The sequence below is a fragment of the Hemicordylus capensis genome, chromosome 6, assembly GCF_027244095.1.
Source record: "Hemicordylus capensis ecotype Gifberg chromosome 6, rHemCap1.1.pri, whole genome shotgun sequence".
Taxonomy (NCBI): Eukaryota; Metazoa; Chordata; class Lepidosauria; order Squamata; family Cordylidae; genus Hemicordylus; species Hemicordylus capensis.
The window spans coordinates 80934593-80952149 of NC_069662.1; the positions used below are offsets into that span (position 1 = coordinate 80934593).

The 17557-nt window shown below is 40.2% G+C and overlaps 1 protein-coding gene across 2 annotated transcripts in view; it reads right to left on the reverse strand.

Annotated features, from left to right (window-relative positions):
* CUL1 (cullin 1) overlaps window positions 1–17557 on the reverse strand; it is a 107237-nt gene that overhangs the window by 24555 nt on the left and 65125 nt on the right. For both annotated transcript variants that reach the window (XM_053265739.1, XM_053265740.1), the window contains exons 6-9: window positions 13753–13843; window positions 12411–12574; window positions 7723–7885; window positions 5485–5615 (exon numbers count right to left, since the gene is read on the reverse strand). In XM_053265739.1, coding sequence (XP_053121714.1) covers window positions 5485–5615; window positions 7723–7885; window positions 12411–12574; window positions 13753–13843 — 549 coding nt within the window. The remainder of the gene's footprint in view (window positions 1–5484; window positions 5616–7722; window positions 7886–12410; window positions 12575–13752; window positions 13844–17557) is intronic.

Sequence of the window (17557 nt, forward strand, 5' to 3'; positions counted from 1 at the left end):
TTAAGTGTGGTATGAGTTCAAGAGTGTGATCTAGATTGGGGTGTGGGGGTAGCGGTAAACCTTTAGCTTCCAGGTTGAAGCAGTTAAAACAGTGAAACATTATCACTTCTATTCACAATACTCAAAGCAATGTTTATATAGATTCTGAATTAATAAACCAGCAGGTTTTTTTTTTGTTTGTTTTACTCCAGCCTGTAATAAGTCTGATATTGACGCAGATACAGATAGCTTTTTGCAACAGGTGCATCTTCCACATCTAACACAAGATCAAATCAATCTTTTAGCTGCACCCCTTTCTCTACAGGAGATAACAGCCACAATTACATTCATGAATTCCGGTAGGGCCCCTGAGACAGATTTTCCGTAGACTTTTACAAGAAATAGAATAGTTTCTTGGCTCCAATCTTACTGGAGGTCTACTATGATGCTTTTTAAAATAAACATATCCCTCCTTTTAACCAAGTGTATATAATGGTTTTTCTTAAGCCCGGTAAAGAGACTGAATTATGTACTAGCAATAGACCAATCTCTTTGTTAAATGTTGATGCTAAGATACGGATAGCTACGCTGACATAATGGGTACAGACTGTGCTTCCCACCATTACTGGTCTCATTCAGACCAGATTTATATCTGATCATCAAGGATAAGACAATATCAGATTGTTGCTCTGTCCTCGGAGAGACAAGACCTGGCCACTATAATTTCTTTAGATGCAGAGAAGGCATTTGATATGGTCCATCTGGGGTTCTTGAAACATGTTTTTATCAAATTTGGCTTTCCCCCAAGTTTTGTTTTGTTTAACTTGGGCTCCTATATTATACAGGTCTCCTTATTTACAAGTTATCACCAATGGTATATTATCCCCCTTAATTAGGCTAGAACAGAGCAAACACCAAAAAAATGTCCTTTTTCTCCTCTTTTTCTCAATATGGTGTTAGAACCACTGGCTTACTATTAAATGTTTAATTAAAGTGGAAAGGCATATATGGAGAATCCCGGTTACAGATATGGCTTTGATCCTATTCAGCATGAAAAGCTTACACGTGGATTCACTTGTGGGTGAATCCCAGTTTAAAGCTTGCTAGTAATTCTTTATTGGGCCACCTGGGCCTCTCACAACGTCACCACATTAGATCAATTGATATCTTCTGGAGCTGTTTTTAAATCATTTGACACTTTGAGAGCTGAATTTGATATACCTTCAAATGCTAGCTGGCAGTTTATACAGCTAAAACATTTGTCACAGTACTTGATACAATTGCAGATTCTGAAATTCCATCTTTATTATTAGATTGGAACATTTACTAAATACACCTAAGGCTGAAGCCGCAATGCTGGGTCACGGAAGGCAATGAAACATGCCTTTTTAGATCTTAAAATGTGGCTAATACATCAGAAAATTTTATTCCATGTCTATCTACTCCATTCTCTATTCTCAGAGAACGTTTAAAAAGGGATAGTTGCAGACTGCTACATGTTGGAGATGTAATTTGTATGAGGATACACTTACACATATGGTTTGATCCTGTCCCATTATTGCACCATTTTGGTCTGAAATTCATAAGGTAGCCAATATGACATTGCAGCTATCATTGTCTGTTAACGACATTCATGTATTGCTGGGGTATATCCCCAGCATATGGAATTTAGCACTACATCAAGAACTGTGGATTCTTCATGCTTGGAGTGTTGCCAAAAGGATTACAATACAACACTGAAAGGACAAATTTACTCTTGAATTACAACTTTGGATTACTGATATGTGTTCTTTGTCTGCATTTGAACTGAGTTTTTTTTTCATGGCTGTTTGTGCTTTGAAACATAAGCCAAATATCCTGAAAGGTGGTTAAAAAACATAAATCTCTTTTCTTATTTATTTATTTATTTATTTATTTATTTATTTTTACATTATCCTGTGTTGGTTGTATCCTATCTTTATTAAGCTGTGATAAAGGATTTTTTCTAATTTCTCTCCCACCCCCCGCTTTATTAGTTATATTTACCTGTATTATTATCACCCTTAATTATGTTTATATGCTATAACTTTATTGCAATAAAGGAAAAAGGGGGAAATAATAAAAATTAAATAAATGGAGAGCTTGTGTTCCAGACTAGCATTGCATTGGTACAACAGAGTGTGTTTGTGCAATCTGTGGTGGTGCTTCTGCTGTGAAACCTCTTCCTCTACCCATGTATGTGGCAAGGAATGCTGCAAAGCTATCTGCTATCCTTACTGGAGTCAAAAGTTTGAACTCAAGAGTTTGAACAACTTGTGAGCATTCATTCAGCTACATGACTTTTTTGTGAGTGCGTGCAGCTTTGTTCGCTGCACTTGTGTGTTAGTCTAGATGTCAGCCAGAAAGATTTACCTCTACTCTCTGCACCTCCAACAATTGTTCCTACCCAAGCAAGTATGTCACATGCCATCATGATGGTGTACAATATCAAGTGTTACTGAATTTACAGAAGCTCTCTCCAAAGTTCACTCTGAAGTAAGTTCAATAGCAGCTTCTAGTGTAAATGGGATCACAATTGCAGTCTCAAATATTCAGTGACTTTTGGAACATATTATAGAGTTAAATACAAGTTTTGTTTGAAATATTAGTACCTAGTCCTCTTTTCCATTTACAGTTACCATATTTTCCAGCAAAAACACCCCATCAGCGTAAACACTGCACTGAAGAAAAAAGGCTGGAAATATTTTTCAAATGGTCAGAAACGCCCCATTGGCATAAATGCTGCAGCTAAACCAAGCCATTTGCACAACTTCTAAAAGTGCTGCACTGCGAGCCCAATCTGGCTACCCCTGCCTGAGCAAACCTCGTTGGGAGAGAGAGCAAAGGGCCAAAATCCCCCCCACAACAGAGCCCAAACAGCCATGAAAAATGAAAGGCGGGGAGGAGCAAGAAACCCGGGGCCAGAAAGGCCCAGCTGCTCTATCACTGCTGCTCCTCCTCTGCCATTGCCTACTGCTCTGCCTCCGGCGGCAGCTCCCTCTTGGCCAATTGGAGCCTCTCGCCCTGCTGTGCTGCTGCCGTGCCTCCTTCCAGCCCGTTTTTCACACGTAAGCACTGCATTAGCGTAAATGCCGCAGGCGCCTTTAAACAATTTTTTAAAACTTATGCATAGTGGCATTTCAACCAGGGTGGATTTGATTTAAATCAAACTGATTTAAATCACAATTTAAATCACGATTTAAATAACTAGCAGAGTGGATAAAAATCAATGATTTTTTAAAAAAAAATCAAATTTTTTTGATTTAAATCGGATTTTTTAATTTAAATCGGATTTTTTTATTTTTTTAAAAAAATCATTGATTTTTATCCACCCTGCTAGTGATTTAAATTGTGATTTAAATCAAATCCACCCTGATTTCAACCCCAAAATACAGTAATGAGGGATTACATGTAATGTCAAATTCCATGAAACTTTAATATCAACAATCACAACAACAAATATTTACATACCACTTTTCAAAAGAAGTTTTCAAAGCGGTTTACACAGAGGAATGAATGAATGAATGAATGAATGAATGGGGCTCACAATCTAAAAAGAAACATAAGATAGACCCCAGCAACACGCACTCGAGGGACTATGCTGGGAGTGGATAGGGCCAGTTACTCTCCCTCTGCTAAATAAAGAGAATCACCATGGTAAAAAGGTGCCTCTTTGCCAAGTTTGCACAGGAGAGACTAAACCTTTCCCAACCAACACATTCTATTGATTTATGAAGAAAGCTGGAATTCTAGGTCACTTTCCTGCCCTTGCAAAGTCCAACATAAAATGTTGCCATTATTTCCACATCTCTGCTGAGGCACAAAATGGTAAGATCAAAAATAGGAATAATGATCTGGACAACTGATTATTTTTATTGTTGATATATTATCTCTGTTTATCATTTAAGGAACTGCATGCAGTCTTTTGGCCTTTTGTTTTATTTGGTTATGGAAGCAGCTTGAAGCAACAAGCAAATGCATGGTGAGCATCAACACACTGCTTCGCGCAGTTATTTCTGACTATTCAATGGAGCTTTTTCTACTAAGCAACTTAGGTCTAGTTCTTGATGAGGTAGCATGTCAGTGTCTGGACTGCACCAGACAGGAGATAGCTGCCACCGAAGCACATTAAAAATACCTACACACAGTACGCCAGGGAAATTGCTAGTTTTCTATGTGGAGGCTTTTTTTTTTTTTTTTAATGGAGCAGCATTTCATCATGCAAGACTCCACCTGAAGTCTGAAGTGATACACTCTGGGATGAAGTTATTTTTTAAGGGAAAAATAATCTCAACAATTGCCACCATGGGTTTGCAGTGGTACGCCAAACAGGTGGTTCCGGACATCCACCTCAACCAGCTAGCTATATGAGCAGAGAGCTTCTGATCACTCCAATTTTAAACCGCCACACAGCCTGGGTTTATTTGCACCAGTCCAAAATGTGTTTATTTGGTTAGAAACAATGTGGCAGGACCAACGCTGTAAAATACGGTTCCCATGAATACCTAAGTGACTCCCGCTTAGCTGGCATTTTGCCAAGAGGTGGAAATGTAGATTCTTCTGAATGAGCTTCCTTCTGGCTAAGATTTTTTTTTTTTTAAGCTTTAGCTTTTAGTTAACCAGTCATAAGGATATCTAGCAGTTTTACTGTTTGATTGTTGGGTGGCATCTTGGAGGTATGTTTTTTTACAGTATTTTAGGGTTTTATTGTTTTGCAGGAATTTAACCGGTTTTGCTGCTTTACACCTCTAAGTGTCATTTACTGGAGAGAAAGCAACTAAAAATAGCAATGTAAAAATAGTTTGCTTTGAAGCTCTCAGATTATGTTGTCCAAATACCAACTATGATTCTGAGAAGGTTTTCCTTGCACGTGTGCAGTGATCATGTCATTTACTCTAGAAAACCTCTGCGAATAACCAGATTGTTGGCTAGCCTCTCTCAAAATAATCCCTTCAAAGATTACTTGAAATAAATGCAGCTGAGTGCTCTCAAACTTTTCATAAGCAGATGCCTTGAAGCATGAATGAACCATCAAAAGGGTAGCATGAAATCGTTGTTTGAGTGCTCTTAAAATGGCTATTTCACATATACTCTTTTAAACAGAGTGGCCTGTCCAAATGGACAGGCATCTGGTGGGTCACTGTGAGAAACAAGATGTTGGATTGGATAGGCCTGGAGCCCAACTGAGCAGGACTGTTCTAATGAGACTGCAAACCATGGGGCAACATGGTATGAACCTACTCTAACTGCCTGCAGGCATATGCTAGGACTGCCAATTCTGGATATAACCATGAAATCAAACTACTTAGGTTTTTCCCCTGAATCTGTAAGAAATATCTAGTTACTATTCTACCCTTTTGTAAACTTGATGGAAACCATTTCAACTCCCTTTAATAAAGTCATTATGAATCTGGAATAAGGTGAATGTGTACACACAAACATTAAGCAAGGCATTCAACATGAAACTAATTCTGAAGAAATACTTGCATTTAGAGCAGCTTCTCCGCATTTTTCTATGGCAGCTAGACCCTGATTATGAATATGTGTTTCCAGAAGTTTTTTCAGCTCCCCAAGGCCATCCTGGATTCGAGACACAAGGTTATACATACGCCCCAAATCTGAAAGAAAAGGAAACACATTCTTACATTTCTATTAACTTGAGTTCCACTTCCATCATCCCAATTTTTCACCAAAGAACTATTGGATGGGGGAATCCATCAATAAATACAATTGTTTGGATTGTTTTAGTGTAATTGACCTGCTCTGCACCAGGGGATAAAGGAGAACAATTCAGTCTTTGCTTAAATAATAAGCCACATTTTACAGTCCACAAAGATATAAAAATCATGGTCACTTCAGTAATACAGAATTTTAATTTGATGACACATCAATTTAGGATTGGTATTCTACATTAACAGCTTGAGTTAAGCTTTTTTCAGAACTGTATGCATTGGTGAGTGGGGAAAGGCTATATTTTTACAGTGGGAAAGCTTCAGCTGTCAGTGATCTTCAATATTTTTCCAGCGGGGACCACTTTGGCCAAAATAAATAAATAAATCTCCAGTGTGAAGAACATTTCACACACCACACAGTGCTGTGCTTTCCCCAGCAGCAGAGAGAGGGAGACTTTAAGAAAAACAGTGAGTTTCATGGCTGAATGGACATTTTAACTGGAGTCTTCCCAATTCTAGTCCACCACTCTAGTCACTACCCCACACGGATTCTACTACACCATTGTAATGCAGAATATCTTACAACTGTTTTAGAAATATACTGCAATTCACTGTATTATATTATACAGTGTTCATTAGAATCAAAGCTAAATATGACATTGGGAAGGGTATTAGATTGTCAACAATGATGATAAGTTTCCGTTTCACAAACCATGGAAATGAGATAGCCAAAAAAACCCTGCTGATTTAAAACCACAGTTAAGGCTATCTCATTTTGGCTCAAACTCCACAAAGCCAGGAAATTAGAACCTACAGCTGATGCCTTAATAGATGTGCCACATGATCAATAATGATGTTGTGCAATGTCACAAATTCTGCTTGGTTACAGCTTGCCTCCAATGAACCCATATGGACACCATGGTGCCAGGCACTCCATCCTCATCTTGAGCTGGGCCTCAAAGACCAAGGAAAAGTGGGTGCATGGAGGACAATCTGTAAGCGAACACAATTTGTAGCATTGCACATCATAATTACTGATCACATGGCACATCCATGATGCCATCATCCTTAGGTTCCAATTTCCTGGTTTTGTGAGGCTTGAGCCAAAGTAAGACAGCCTTAACTCTGGTCTTAAACCTTGCAGGTTTTCTGACTAATTATTGAGCTAGGACTTTCTTGCTCTCCTTGCCCTCTGCTACTGCCCCTGCTTTATTGCCCCCTCACTGCCACACTCTCACTCGTCCCTCGCCTGTCCACTCCCTCCTGCCCCAGATTATAACCTTGACAGCAACATCATAAGGCTGGTGTATACATCTTAAGTTTTATTCTGGCCATCTTTGCAATCTTATTATGCATGGTCAAAGGAAATTATTTCCTGGAGATACTGAGCAAACAACATAGCATCCTGCTCAACATTTCACACAGATTGTAGGAATTTCACAGCCTTAAAAGAGTGGGAGACTGCTGACATAAGATGACCTAGCATCCACTGTTCAGAAGGAACATTATGGTTGCACATTTTTTTTAGAGCTAAAATAAAGCATATATTTTATTAAAATGTTTTCTAAACAACTTGAAAACTCTAGTGTTTCAGCTGCCGAAGGAATACTGTCAACACCTGCATAGGCTAGAAAATAATAGTACTAGAGAGAACACAATATACCAAGGTAACTAGGCTACTGTTTGTAAGCTAAGCAGCCACAACGCAACAGCCCAAAATTATTAAGGAATAGAAATCACTGTAATGTTCAAACAGGCCAACTGAGAATTATTTTGCAAGTGATCCTTACTTTAACTTCCTTCCCATATCTCAGTTTGCTTATTAATTTATATCTAGCCTTTCTCCACAGAAGTGCTCCTGTGACTGAAAATAGATTTTTTGAGTGACAAAGTTAAAATACTGTGCACTGTAATTCTTTAAAAACTTTACAAATGGAGTTTGTCTCTGTATTCAACAACGTATTTCTCTTCTCCTGATATAACCACCCAGAGCACGTTTAGATAAACACATATCACTAGAAAATGTTCACAAGCCAAGTTTGAGACAGTTTACCTTCATTTTTGTCAGCATCCAATAGGTTCTGAAATTCTGTGTGAAAGATCTCCAAATGTTTTTCAATAAGTACTTGTTCACATTTTCGTGCTAGTTCATCTTGTGTGCTCTCATGTAAGTAGACCTGAACCCTTCGCTGTTCCTCCAGAAGGCGAGCTTCCGCCTGCAAAGAAACATTTTACATGTAGAGGCATTTAGGTATTTTATTTGCTTTCCACGTTTTAATTCTGCCCTTCCTTCAACGAGCTCAGAGAAGTGTACACAGTTGTGCCCTCCCATTTTATCCTCACAACCACCCTGTGAGGCTGACTGAGAATGATTGGCCTAAAGCAGGCATCCCCAAACTGCGGCCCTCCAGATGTTGCTGAACTACAACTTCCAGCATACCCAGCCACAAAAAATTGTGTCTAGGGATGCTGGGAGTTGTAGTTCAGCAACATCTGGAGGGCCGCAGTTTGGGGATGCCTGGCCTAAAGCATCCAAGGGAGCTTCCTGGGTGAGTGAGGATTTGAACCCAGCTCTTGGCGGGTGTCGCTTGAAAATATTTGCTGTTTTTAACTTCTGAATTGTGACAGCTCATAGAAGGTTTTATTGCTACATTTGTTTCATCTATGCTGATGAATATAATGGTAGAGTATTTGGAGTTATCTGGAGAAAAGCTTTTGAAAACTATCCCAATGTATACTACTTTGCACCATATGAAGCTGCCTTAAGGTTCTAAGCACTCTTACTACCTCATTGGCAGCAGCTTCCAAAAGTCTCAGACGAAGAACTTTCCCTGTCCTGCAGTCTGAAGTACTTTAACTGAAGATGCTAGGTATAAGTTTGTGACCTTAAGAATTCAAAAAGCAAGTGCTCTTACCACTGAGCTATGGGCCCTTCTATACACTTGCTTGTATCATCAGGAGTTTACCAGTGTTTCCCTGGCTTACTAGCCAGCCTCCATTTGGGCTCATCACAAACCAGCTTCCTCTACCTCGAGTCTTGTAATTTCTAATGGGAGAGGACTATGACAAGAAACATTAGGGGAGACTCCCGCCATATTGTATCATCTCTAAATTAGTGATGTGCACGGACCGGTCCGCAGGCCACTCTACAGGCCTCCGGACCGGTCCAATCTTGGGGCTGTTCGGTGGTTCCTTTAAGGGCAGGGTGCTTTTCCTCCGCCAGCGTGCTTTTTTGGTAAGCATTTGGGGTGGCAGGATACCCCAAATGCTTACAAAAAAGCCCGTGTGCCGACGGGGGGAAGCGGTGGGAAGGGTAAGTACACCCTCCCCCCGCCCTTAAAGGAACCCCCACCCCAGTGTCGGACCACAGCTCCACGGTTCCGTGTACATCCCTACTCTAAATTACAATGCAAGTGAGAGCTCAAAAGACAGGAGGAGCGTTGCTGGCTGTCCATTTCACCAGGGCACTTCCCCCTGCTGAGTGGATCTGTGGACACCTATTCTGTTTGTGATCGGATTGTATGGCTATGATCTACTGCAGAAACAGAAGCGAAACTCTGGATTCTCCTTTGTCATTCCATACTGGAGAAGGAAGCTGCAGTTTAATGGGAATCTACAGCAGTTTGTTGTCCTTCATATAAGGCTAGTATTTCCAACTATCTGGTATGTTACTGATTATTCTACACTCACTACTACTGCTGCTGCTGCTGCCGCCGCCTCTCTCAGCCAGTTGTATCCCATCCTGTGAGGTCTAGTGTGCCTAGGCCCATAGGAGGACCTTCTCTGTTGCTACCCCTCTTCTTTGAAACACTCTCCCCCACCCCAGATTCATTTAGCCCCCTCTTCTTTAAGTTGCTTTTATGGCCCTTCTTAAGATCTACCTGTTTTTGCCAGGCTTTTGCTCTTTAATTCTTTTCTTTTTAAGTTGTTATTGGTATTTTTGTTGTTCACCACCTAGTCTTTGGAGGAGGTGATATACAAGAAATTTTAAATAAATAAATAAATAAATAAATTGAAATAAAATAAAATAAAATAGGTTCTCAAAGGAACTTGTAACTATGTTACAGCTACTGCTCACACAAAGGAACGGTTTACATAGGTACCTTCTGGGGCCTGCCCTTCCCAAAAACTCAGATACTGCTAATATAACATGGAGTTCACTACTACTGCAAAGACGAATGAGAACTATCATTATTTAATATTTTCATTGAAAAAAATAGCAAGGGGGAGCTTTTCGGTATGCTATGTTGAGAATTAACTTGTTTCAGCAAACGAAAGACTAATAATACCACCCAGAGACACAAGTTGTGGGCAGTATAGAAATATTTTAAATAAAAATTTTATATAAAAATATTTTTTAAATAAATAAGCTTAATAAAAATAAACTCCACATCTCTTGCTCACTATCCAACCAAGACTGATTCTTACTTTACTGCTGCCACACACACCCCCACCACATACAGACACCCTAATTATGTATTGCATCTCTATAGCACCAGCCACCCAGAAGCATAGTGGTGGTGAGGATCTCCACACAATGCAGGGCTCTATGTTACAGCGACTGCAATGACAAAATACCACAGGGAGATGGGTTTCAAGGAGTCTCCCTCTGAGACTCCTTGGGTAGTCCCAGTATAGTGACTTTAAAGAGACTGCAATGTGTAGATCGGCCCTTCAAACTATTCACAGTTGAAAATATCAGTCAGTACTGCAAGTATTCAGGGTTGATTTGATTTAAATCAGATCAAATCAATTTAAATCACTTCACCGGAGGACAAATTTTAATTATTTAAACCACTAGTCAGGAAGATCATCCTCTAGTAAAAGTACATTTTCTAGTACCTTCTTGTTGTTTAAAGGTAAAGCTGTGCCGTAGAGTCAGTGTCGACTCCTGTTGACCACAGAGCCTAATGTAACCTTAATACATATTCAGAGATAGATGTAGGTTTCATTTTTAGAAGGTAGGAGCACACTATAATAATAGGCATACACTTCTCATAATGCTGTTTCATTTCGGCAACCAGGCCTTGAAATCTGATTTAAATTTTAAAATAAAATAAAAAACCATTTATTTTTATCAACACTGGAAGTATTCATCATATTGGCATGCAGTCTATTTCAGTAGGCCATACTCAAATCACTCTGTGACTTTTTCTTCCAGGATCATAATTATTTACTATCACGAGAGGGGTGTTTCCTTCTTACCCTGCCTGTGAGTTTCCCAGAAGCACCTAAATGGTCACTTTTGCAAACAGAATGCTGGATGATATGGATCCTTGGTCTAATCCAGCAGAGAGCCTAATGTGTGTATAGTTTATTGGCTACTTAGTCTCCATGTGGTAATCAGTCAGTGTATTAGATACAGATCAGGAAAACTTGGGTTCAAATCCTACTTGCCATAGAACTTACTGGGTAACCTTGTCTAGTCACCATTTTCCAGCCTAACCTACCACACAAGGATGCTGCAAGATATAAACAGTTTAGCCACACACACACCACTTTGAATACGGATGGGCACAAAATTCGCATGAATCAATCCGACTTCGAATTGAATTAAAATTGATTCAATTTGGAACCATTGAACAGAGTGGATTGAATTCGCCCAAATTTGATTCAAATTTGGATGAATTTGAATCAATTCAAATGAATCTCTACTTTGTTCAACTGTTCCAAATCAAATTAATTCAAATTCAAATTGATTCATGTGCATCCCTAAACTTGAATTTTAAAAAAAGGTTAAACACAAAAGTGAACAACTACTTTCTTCAGTTAGATCAAGACTTTGGGTTCCTCAGAGCTGAAATGCTCTCTGAAAAAAAGAAAAAGGGTAAATATGGTGGTAATATTTATGCCTATTTTTATTAATATTATGCCAGCATATTTATGCCTATTTTTGAAAAGACATAAATCCTTGGAAAGCAAAGGTCTTCCTGCTTACCAGTACCTCCTTATGGAGTTTTTATCAGTATCTCCAACATAAAATTCATCATTGTGGGAAGGGAGTATGAAAGCTAGTTCCTCAATCTGATTCATTTTCAACAAGATTTCAAGTATTTTAAGATTTATCTGAATACTGCTAGGATTTCTATACTTAACGAGAACTATTTCCTTTTGAAATAGCTGTGGTGACCTTCACATGGCTTTCCTTTAAAAACATAGGAAGCTGCCATATACTGAGTCAGACCATTGGTCTATCTAGCTCAGTATTGTCTACAATGACTGGCAGCTGCTTCTCCAAGGTTGTAGGCAGGAATCTCTCTCAGCCCTATCTTAGAGAAGCCAGGGAGGGAACTTGAAACCTTCTGCTCTTCCCAGAGCAGCTCCATCCCCTAAGGAGAGTATCTTACAGTGCTCACACATCAAGTCTCCCATGCATATACAGCTGGGGCAGACCCTACTTAGCTAAGGGGACAAGTCATGCTTGCTACCACAAGACCAGCTCTCCTCTATGAGACCTGCAGTCAACAAGTTTGACCAAGCCAAATGTCTAGGAAGACAATTAGAGCTATTCCTTCATTCCTCAATACTGTGACTAAAACTAACATTTAAATGAATCCAGAGAAAAGCCAATTAGCCAAATTATTGTTCTGCTGAATCTGTTAATGGAAACTGAAAGATTCGAGTTGACTGGCACTAGGTAACCCCTCAACCTCTACAATACAAGACAGATTTCAAACTATTTCTTTAAACAGAATAAGCACTTTCCTGATCTAGAAAGCAGACAATGGAATACTCACATACCTTTTTCATGTATTCTGTAACTGGATTCTGTTGTAAAAATTCAGTGCTTTCTCTTGTATAGAATCTCTCTGTGTCAGCAAGAAACTGGGATTCAAAGGACTCCTTATAGACTGTCAGTGTAGGCCCCTTAGCAAAAGTATCATCTTCATTCAGTCCCAGCTCCACTAAAAGCACAAGGGGCAGAAACACACACATACCGGGGAGAAAAAGTACATTTACTGTTCAAGAAATAGGCTATTAAATAGTGTAAATTTCATGTGCTTGATTAAAATTTCCAATTACAAATGAATTACAAAACTATTAGTAAGCCATTCAGATTCAGTCAACTTTATTTAGGAAAGCTAACGTAAGACAGGAGGGAACCTGTATGTAAACCTTTTCAGATTTAGTTAAGTAATATTTTGCGATCTAAGCCATAAAGACAATCTTACATGAAGTTGTCATGGTCTATAAATTCTAACTTTGTTTCGTTATTAGTTTAAGAACCTGAATTTGTTAATACTTTTTTCATTATAAGAACAAATTCTACCCATGAGAACTGCAGAGGAGGAAACTTATGCCAACAATCCCAAAACTAAAATACAAGTTCTGCCCAGTCTACAAGTTCTGAATGCAGCACAATCTATGCAACTGATTTCAACTGGACTGCTTTGCAATGATGTCTGCACAGGACTTCAGTCTTAGGAGCTTCACTAAAGCAAACATTTGGACAGAGTTGCTTTCATTTGAGACAGTTCTATCACAATGAATGTTTTCCTCAAATCACAAGCTGCCATTGTTTATTAGGAAAGACTTGCTTGTTTTCAGGAGGGGAAAGCTATTCACTACCCCATATCTACACAGGCCATTGTACACATCCATTTCACAAGCAACAACCTCATCTGACAAGACAGGCCTCTGAAAGTGTTATTGATGAGCTCCAGTCTTTGAGAAGTAGCATCTGACTCCTGCTTCTACATCACAGGGAACTTTTCTATGAGCTGGCATACACAACTGTCACTCCACCCTTTAGTTATTCCTTCAGCCTTCTTTTTTTTTGGTTATTCTATTTCTGTTCCTCCCCAACTCAAATTCAGTGATAATAGCAAATAAGACTTTCACTTTCCCAGCAATTCATACACTCTTCTAAGGGAATCTTAGACATGGGTTAGTGCAGCATGGTGGGCTGTTGCAAGAGGCTGGAAAAGCTGTGAAGTCTTACTACAAATCTGTGAATCCAAGGAAGACATGGAAAGATACACAGACACAAGCATTTCCCCGCTTTCGATAGGCTTGGGCCTTGGATACTCTCAGGCCTTACATGTATGTCTAGCATATGGATATTCACAATGAAAACAATTACCATAAGACTGAACAACTCCACTTATGAGTCTCGTATTGATTGTTTCACCATTTCGCTCCTTTTCAATCAGCTTCAGCACAGCATTTGTTACCTTTAGAAACATGGGTTTAGAAGTTAAGACATTAACTAGTCAAATTACATATGGCACCTTAGCACATACTTGAGAGCGTAGGACTGCCCAAAACTCCTTATAATAGAACCAGAAAGATGAAGCCTATTAACTTCTTTTTACCAAAGTGGATAAAATATTTTTAATTTCAATTATAGTTAATTTCAATTGAATTCTCATCCATTTCAAACAAATTTCAATTGAAGTTAATGTTGCTTTTTAAACAGAACATGGTTTTAAAAGAAAATTTAATTTTAATGTAGATGTGCTTAAACTGATATTCTAGAACTGAACCACTGCTATATATCAGTGGTTCTCAAACGTTCTGATACTGTGACCCCCCCACATCCTAGCCCTATTTAAAGCTACACACACACACACACACACACACACACACACACACACACACACACCCCACCCCCTATTTAAAGCTACTGGCTGACATCCTGACTAATGATGTGTAGACCAAACACGTTGCTGAGAGTCAAGTGACACATTTCCAGTCTAGCAGAGTGCTTCCAAAGTTCAGGCAGGCTCCAAAAAGTATTTGCACTCTTGCACAAGACTGGAAGAGTGCCTATGCTTTAGACCAGGGATTTTCAACGTTGGGTCCCCAGATGTTATTGGACTTCAACTCCTATAATCCCCAGCGGCCTTTGGTTGGGAATTATGGGAGTTGAAGTCCAGTAACATCTGGACTTGAGAATCCCTGCTTTAGACGGACAGCAGACCAGCACAGGCGCTAGTGCATCATTAATGTCAGGCGCACACAGAGTTTGTTAGTCGGGATGTCAGCCATTTATTTGATTAGGTAGAGATAAAGCACATTTACCTTTTAAATGAGGATGAGCTTGCTTGCTCCTACTTAGTTTTTCAAACCTGGGTATTATGTTTAAGATTGCCAATCTCATTTCTGGTTCCAAGTTATTTGCACTAGGTATTTACTCATAACAAAAACTGCTGAAAACTCTGATTCATACAAGCAGGAATCTACCAAAGGGAGTCAGTATCTCCATAGCTTCCTCACTTAATTCTTTGTACTCAACTTGCACAATTATCCAAAATTCAGGAGGAGACATTGTCAAGAACATAAAGTGAAGAACTGCTCTGATTTATCCGAGGCACAGGGAAGCAGGCAGGGGTACAGGAACTGAAACCACCTGGATCCTCCATTGCTCACAAAGCCAAGGGCAGCACAGCAATGACATTTATTTAACCACTCACTAGATGAGCCCTAGAGTGTTTCTCCCAAGAGGGAACTCTCCACTGGCCCATCAACCAAAGAACTGCCACTGCTGCACCTTCTCTTGGCTTTGTGAGCGGCAAAGAAACCAAGTAGTTGTTGGCTTCTATCTCTATCACCCTCCCAAAGGCCCTGACTCTCTCCACACTTTGGATAGGTCGGGTAAGGCCTCTACCCTCCTGACAGCTCCCTACTGAGTTATTTGGGACCCACTTGTATGTTGTTTAGGACCCCATGGTAGTTTCTGAACCTGCTATATATCAAACAAACATAATCATGTATGAGAACCATGAGGGAAATATCAGACTTCTGACAGTCTATCATTATACTTAATTCTCTTAGCCAGCCACCAGCCATGTGTAGGGATGTGGCAAGGCTATGCGTGCTGGCGAGGGAGGCACCTGATTGGCTGGATGCCGGTTGGCTGATGTTCGCCAGACTGAAAACTAATGGCAGTGAGGAGAAGCAGGCGAGGCGGCGGTGGCAGGCCCAGCCATGTTGGGGAAGTGGAGGCAGAGGTGGCAGGCCCAGCCGCATTGGGGAGGCGGAGGCAGAGGTGGCAGGCCTGGCCACAGCAGGGAGGCGGAGGCGGAAGCAGCAGTCCCAGCGGCGGCGGGGAGGCGTTGGCAGTGGCTGGCAACGGCTGCTGTGAGCAGGCGGCGCAGAGGAGGCGGCGGTGGGCTCAGGCAAGATGGTGGCTGGCAGCCACAGTGAGGAGGTGGACATCAGGAGACGGCAGCAGAAACTGTCGGCGGGGAGTGGGGGGGAAAGCAGCCTGAAGGAATGGGGGGGAAGCAGGCGGGCGGGCATTGGGACTGGGGCAGAAGCTGGGGGGAGGGCTAGGGGGGAAAGGAGTGGGGCTGAATGTGCAACACCCGTTGGAGGCTGGGTGGAAGGGAAACAAGCGGCGGGGCTTCCCTGTTCATCGCCCGGGGGGAGGAACAGCAGCGGGGCTCTTTTTGGCCTCCCGCTCGCAGATGCTCTGTGCAGGTGGTGGTGGGGAGGGAGGAGAGGAATGGAAGCGGGGGAGGGTAAGAGAGACCAGAGCAGGAGGGAGAGTGAGGGGGGAACAGCTGGCCCCAATGAGCGCACAGATGCTCTGTGCGGGGTTGGCTAGTATTTATTCAGTGCGGGTTACACAGGGACTAGCAAGTTATCATAGGCACTAGAATCCTAAAGATGTCATTCTGTTTATTTATTCTAAAGATGTATAGATTGGCCTTTTGATTAAATGCTCTCCAAGACCGCTTACAACATGTATCTCCAGACCCATGCAAGGAGATCATATGGGTGATTTGGTATTCCTGTTTTACTCTGCAATGTGTTCTTTTTACTTTACAATGCTCTGCAATGTGTTCAGTTCTCAGATTTTATATATATTTTGAAGAATTTGTGCAAAATAAAATTCTATTTCCCAATTACCTAATGATACATTTTGCATACACACTCCTGCCATTAGAATATGCTCAGTGAAAGGTTTCAAAAATTGTTGGGTGTTTTTTTTAGCAGAAATGCTGAATATAATATTTTAACTGTTATTGTTCTCAAAAGATTTTTAATGCTCAATAATTGGGTCAATAATCCACAAACCCAAAAGAAGAAGATCCTTCCCAAATTCAAATTATGGTAATTATTCAGTAAAATGAATAAATGATTGAAGTTGTAATCCTATTAATTTCAAACTGTTCTTTTAATTCCCTTTTGCAAGCACATTATTAAAAAATTATATGACTTATATTTCATCTCTTGAACTTTCCTATCAGTGTAATCTATGTAAAATGACTTCACCCAGTCAACAACAGGCCACACCTTCTAGCTATAAATATTTACTTCTCTAGCAGTGAAACAGCATGGACATTCTTTTCATCTCACTGAAAAATATTTTGCACAATAATTACTAGCCCTTGCTTATGAAACGTCTGGACACTTACAGTCCAATCCTATGCATATTTTACACAGAAGCACGTTCACTTTATTAAATGCAAACGCTTTCAAATGAGTATGAATATAATTGCAGGGTCAACATTCAAGTAAGTGTTTTTGTACGAGAAAAGCCAAACATAAATATGGTCTCTAGCCTCAAAGTAAATATGATCTTGAATTATGTGGGCTCAATGACAGAAGTTTTCAGATTATGCTCCTAGGTAGGTTGCAAACCAATATATTATACCTATCAGTTCAGGAAATACACAGATTTCAAAATGAGACCTTTGATTTTAACCCGATCTTTTCTTGGTGATTTTAAGCTTATCCACCCTGCCTTTCACTGCTGGTAGGAAAAATGCTCAAAGTTTTGAGTCAACAGTGTCAAGAACAAATTAGATAAATTTATGAATGGCACCTGCGATCAAATAGAAGAGAACTGCAAACACAGCAAAAGATCTGCTATTCCACTCCACTCATCTGCACTTCTGAAGAGGTAAGCCACTTGAGTTTTTAAACCATTTCATTCT